This window comes from Coloeus monedula (genome assembly GCF_965178545.1).
Source record: "Coloeus monedula genome assembly, chromosome: 1".
NCBI classification, from domain to species: Eukaryota; Metazoa; Chordata; class Aves; order Passeriformes; family Corvidae; genus Coloeus; species Coloeus monedula.
In genome coordinates this window covers 20,353,162-20,359,161 of record NC_138781.1, presented here as the reverse complement: position 1 = coordinate 20,359,161, position 6,000 = coordinate 20,353,162, and the positions used below count along the sequence as shown (strand labels likewise).

General features: G+C 39.6%; 1 protein-coding gene across 1 annotated transcript in view; it reads left to right on the top strand.

The window, feature by feature from the left end:
• Positions 1-1,061: 1,061 nt before the first annotated feature.
• LOC309572684 (macrophage mannose receptor 1-like) overlaps positions 1,062-6,000 on the top strand; it is a gene marked incomplete at its 5' end in the record, with an annotated part of 32,626 nt that continues 27,687 nt past the window's right edge. The window contains 3 exons of the mRNA XM_082281121.1: positions 1,062-1,119; positions 2,928-3,329; positions 4,442-4,615. Of these exons, the coding sequence (XP_082137247.1) occupies positions 1,062-1,119; positions 2,928-3,329; positions 4,442-4,615 (634 nt within the window). The remainder of the gene's footprint in view (positions 1,120-2,927; positions 3,330-4,441; positions 4,616-6,000) is intronic.

Genomic DNA, 6,000 nt, shown 5'->3' with positions numbered 1-6,000 from the left:
TGTATTTCCGAAATGCAGTCATCTTGGCTAAAAACAGGAGAGGATAACAAATTTTCTTGATATATTTTTGCTAGAGGTGCAATCAAATATGTTACTACACTTCAAATGATATTTTTACATCAGAGACTGGTTTTTATCCATTTAGAAGTTTTTCTAAACAAAACAAAATATTTCCACTGTGAAGATCTTCTGTGATAAAGTCAGGCCCTTATACAGTTATAGGGACAGTCTATAGTGGTTGGACAGGAGTATTGGGAGTGTTGTTTTCTTAAGTTTCCATCTTTAAGTTTGGAAAACAAAGTGCTGAGTGCTGGCCCTGGGTAGGATCTTGATCTGGGTAAAAAGCAATATGTGGCATTTCCTGAAATAGTGACTGACTTTTCATATGGCTCTCAAACAAGATTTACCTGCTTCACAAGAAAAAGAAACATTGATTTTACAACAAGTCATTTTTCAAGTAGTTTTGGGTGCTTGTTTTCTAGTTGCACTTATGTAGAAATGCAGCAAATGGCGAACTCCTGTAGAAGGGCAGAAATTTTTCTAATGTCCTGCAGAATGAATTTCACTTAAGTGTTCTAAAATTCACTTCTGTCCTATTGCACATATGGAAATATGAGACTTCTGTGTTTTCCCGATAGTATTTTTTTATTCTGCATAGGTAAGATATAAGATTTAAAAGCTAAGGCCGAATTTCTCCCTTTAGTGTTTCACTGTTGATTTGATCCCATGAGCTCCCCACGTTTCCTCAGGAGAGACAGTGGGAAATTAGTAAGATATAAACTTTTGTGACCACCTGCTTTCCCAAGGAAGCATGGTTTGCCCCCAGCGAGAAGTCATTCTTGTTTGACTGTAAAATTTGTGGCACGTGGTCTTGTTTTTTTGAAACGTGGCATGTGACAGAATGTTTCCTTATTTAGCACTCAGAGCTTTTTACCCAACCATCCAGCCTGCAAAACTGAGGAGGACCAGCTGCTGTCCTCTCTTCAGCAGGACTTTATTGCCAGCAGCTCTCACCATCCAGGTTTTGCTGTAGGGAAGAAAAGGAAACAGCATTTACAATTATGTTTTTCAGGTTCTTGGTTGTTCTCTCTCTCATTCACAGTGCTTTGCAGCTCGCAGGTAAGTGCCTCTTGCTTGCTTCCTGTGAAGGTTTTCATGCAAGTGCTTCCAATCCTCTGGCTTTTCTGGGTGATTGTGGTTCTGTGGTACTGCCAATATGTATATTATTAGTTGGGGTTGGGGAACCTCTCAATGGCAGGCAAGAGGCAGGATCTCACAGAAAAATGAAATGGTTAGAGAAGGTTGCAGAGACTCAATTCTTAATGGCTTTATTCATGTATAGTGGCACTATCATTTCAATAACCCCAGAAGATCAGACCTAAGAAAATAATGAGCTATGCTTAAATGTCTTTTAAAAAATTTATTTAATTCTTTACTTCTGGGTTCTGATTTTTGAGCTGTTGGTATCTGGGTAATGGCTAACAAACTCAGGCAGTGAAAATCTCTAGAGTGGTGAAATGTGGAAATATTTGTAAGACATTAAGATATTCACAGATGATGGCTGTAAAGGGGGTTTATTCGCTGTTTTGAACAGACTCATTGAATTCACTGGCATTGATAAAATGGATGGAATAATTTTTTAAAAAATAAAATTGGATTAAGTTTAGGAAATATCTTATGGAATTGCAGTGACAACACAACTGTTATCCCTTTAGCTGGACTTCTCTTTTAGGTTTTAATCAGGTGGCTTCTGCAGACCTGAATATTTAAGGTTAAATCCTTTCACCTATTTAACTCCACAGGAAAACTGTCACAGTTTGTCTCAGAGTATATGGTATTTTTTTAAATCACCATGGTCTGACTGGAGGTCAGAATAATTATTTTCAGTGTACTGCATATTATCAATTACATTGATTGCAATGTTTTGCAGGCTTTTAATGAAATGTCTTTAACCTCTTAAGTACATTTTTATTAAATTATATACCTACTGATCAAGACGTATCAGGGACCAAAACTCATTATGAATCCTACAAGTTTTGGCAGAAAATACAGCTGCATGGGTCACAAAGTACGAGACAAGGCAGCAGAGAAAATTCATAGGCGCAGCTCACAATTGCTGCTGATAAACTCACTGCAGAACTGAAATTAGCTCCCCTACTTCTCCCTTACCTTTAGGCCAACACTTTAGGCATGATCAGACAAACTGCCTGGAGAGCTAGGGACCCAATTTCTGGTACAGGTGTACCCTCTACCTTCTACCTGCCTTTACATACTGGCAAGTGTCAGATGCTGCTACTCCCTGGTCCTTGCTACTTCCTCAGCAATTGGCTTCCCAAAGTCATTCCTACTTTTATAGTCAATGGCTCATAGTAGGGATGGCATGTCTTGTAGGTCTGCAAGGCTGAGTAGTCCAGAGTGACCCCTGAGAAGCCAGTTCACTCACATTTATATGATGAAAAGGAAAGGAAAGGTGGATTTGGGAGTGAGGAGGCAAATGGCTCAGCAAAGATGGCTGTGTACCCACTAGGAAACCTGTAAGATCTGGCAGGGTGAGAAAAGTTTGCAGAGGTCACACGTCTACAAGGCCACACATCTGGGGATAGGCTGGAACAAGGTAATCATAATATGAGGGAATTCACATGACTGATGTATAACCATCCAACAAGCTGTGCTTAGCTCAGCTGCTGCTGCTGCCCGCCACTGATCCACAGTATGGTGACGTATAATCATGACATTCCCTTTCTGTTGTCTACTTTATTTTTAATCAGTAGAATTGATGATGCCATGGGCCCTGTTGAAAAACATAATGTTTTTATCTGATATGAATGAACTTCTTGTTCATGTGAATGGGAAGCAGAATCATATCACATATCCACTATACAAATATTGCATATTAACAATTTCCTATGTGTTGTTTTGTTTTACAGACATTGAAACATTTTTACTATATAATAAAGTCAACAAGCTCTGTCTTGAGGCATCTATTGCACAGTCAGTTAGAACTGCCACTTGCAATCAAGACAATGAATCACAAAAATTCAGGTGGATCACAGATCATCAGCTTATGAGTGTGAAACTGAAACTATGCCTGGGGGTGTCATTGAAGAAGGATCAGGCCATGGTCACCCTGTATCCCTGTAATCAAAAAAGTGAGCTCCAGTGGTGGGAATGCAGAAATGAAAGCCTCCTTGCAATCCAAGGAGAAGATTTGTTTTTCAGTCCTGGTAACGAAGAGCATGAGAACGTTTTGTTAAAGAAGGAGCTGAGTGCAAAGAATAAGTGGAATATCTATGGGACCATGGATGTTTTATGTTCCCAGGGATATGAAGGTACAGAAAATTGATTCTTTCATCCTTTGCATTAATTCCTTTGTGAGTGTTAGAGTGTTTAGGATCCTTGGCTCTGATATTCTGACTCCTTCCATGAACACTAGAGTTTTAGGAAATCCATGCACTGAGGTAGTTAACATTGAATTTAATGCTATATTTATGCATGCATTATACGCACACTATTTTTTAGTCTATGTATTATAGTACATTAGTATTTCACGTATTATAGTATTGCATGTGCTCTCCATATATTTTATAAATATATATTATTAGTGTATATGTATATACATGCTTACTCTTATAGTATGTATAAGTATTCTCTAAAGTCACTATTGCTCACCGTACTGTGTCACTATATTATTAACAGAGCACATAAACACTGATAAGTTTCTTATACAGTCACAGGGATATGAAATTACATCCCCACGAAAGAAACACAATATGGGTGAGCTGAGAAAGGTCTTAAAGTACTGATTTAAGTGGAGGAAGAGTGGCTTTTTTGACTCAGCAAATGAGGATGCTCATGGAATAATTATAGTCACCAGCGCAATTACCTTTTTTCATTAGCTGAAGTCTGATTGTTCTGAATGGCTTTCCTACATCCAGAATGAATGCTCTAAAAGCCACCTCACAGGATATTTGAACACTGAACTCAGCTTTACATGTGGGAAGCCTCTTCACTGTTTGAGATTCTTAAATGGTCACTGGAATAAAACCAGAGGGAGATAGTCTAGTATATGTTTACTTTTTTCCAGGAATCAAGACTTATAAATATTAGCTCCTGCTCTTGCATGTGTTATATAAATATTAACGTTTGAAATAGAAGTATCTTAGGGTAGCACTCTGGAAGCTTATTAAGATTGTAAAAACATCTTGGACAGAAACTTAATTGTAGACCTCACTAATGATATATTACCTTACATCAGAGTAGCATTGCTCTAAAACAAATGTAAGCAGCTTAAATCTGAAAATGTGTTGAAACGATTTTTTATGATTATGGGACAGGAACCATGGAAAGCTTTGAGAGGCATTTCAGCCACAGGCTTTACTTTTCCCCTAGTTTACATTCATTCGTTATTTTTCATATTCACGTTATCATTTTGTCTTCCCAGAGACCTTCACGCTGCTGGGAAATGCTTTTGGTGCCCCGTGTGTCTTCCCGTTCATGTACAAGGAGCAGTGGTGGGCGGAGTGCACGGCCGCGGGCCGCACGGACGGCTGGCTCTGGTGCGCCACCACTGCCGACTACGACACGGACCAGCGGTACGGGCTTTGCCCGTCCAGAGGTAAAGAACCTGTTCCCACACAGTTCCCCTCAGCGTTGGCAAACCAGCATGAGCAGAATGGGATTATCTTTATAATAACAACTCATAACTTACAAGAACGTATTTTAGTATATGATACATCGCCACATCCTGCGGCTCGCTATGCAAGGAAATATCGTTGCATGAAGATGTGAAGAGAGTGATTGTAGAACAGCACTCAGTTCCCATTAACTGTGGGGATGTTGTTGAGCAGCACGATAATTTTGAGCTCCTTACTGTTTCCCAGCCAGGATGTGTGCTGTCACTGTTGTACAACCCTTCTCTGAGGATTCCCATTCTGATGGGTGTGGGCACAAAAATGAGCACTGTAGGAGGATTGATGTCGAAGTTAATATTTCAATCTTCATGATTCTCATGTGAATATGTTTTTTCACTAAAGTGGAATGTGTCCTTTTATCTGTGCTGTTAAGTCCTGTTCATATTGTCCAGGAAGTAGCCTTTCCATCCCTTTGATATCTGCCTGGCATTTCTCTGCAATTTCAATCACTTTCTTCTATTTTTGTGGTCACTTCCCCCTCTATCTCCCTTTATGGCTTTGTTCTTGTCAGGAGAGCTTAGCATCCATGACATTGAAATCTCCACCTGACACATCTTGTCTTTCCTCTGTATTTCTCCCCATGGCCCCTGTTCAGCATTGTCCTTTATTATTGGAATACCCCTTTACTCCAATTGATTTAAAGTGGACTTTCAGTGTGACACACATCCTTAGTCAACTATGCTTTCCAGGTCCCTGCAAAGATACCTCAGACACTGAGCCCTGAAGGTGAGTGACATAGGGTCATTGAATAATTTTCAGTTTTTGAAAGCTAGTTCAAGCTTTCAATTCTTTTTAATTTCATCTTCATACTGACTTTTGGGAATAATCAAATACATGATACAATTTTGTATTGTACTTGATTGAGCATGTATAAATCTTCAACAAGTCAAACATGCAAAGGTAACCGGAGGAGGAGCACCTCTGCTGTGTGACAGGCGCTTCCAGAGGCTCTTCACAAGTGGATGGGATTTATCCAAGAACCTTTTTGATGCTGAATTCAGGTCTAGTGCTGGTTCTTACAGCTCTCAGTGGGAACTGCTGTCCAGAGAGAGAAGGAGATGTTGTGAAACTTTTTAAATTTTTCACGTGGGATTTCTGCCACAGCACTCCATGCAATGTATTTTCCTATGCAATCACTTCCCTTCCGGTAATTCCTGACTTTTCTCTCTTCATGAAACAGGAGGCAGTATAGGCCAGATTTACCTGTCAGTTTACCAGCCTTAATTTTCTCCTTCTCCATCTGCTTGTAACATTCTCAGTGGTCTTGAAAGAGCAGCCCAGGTGACATTTAAGGAGATGAATGAGAACC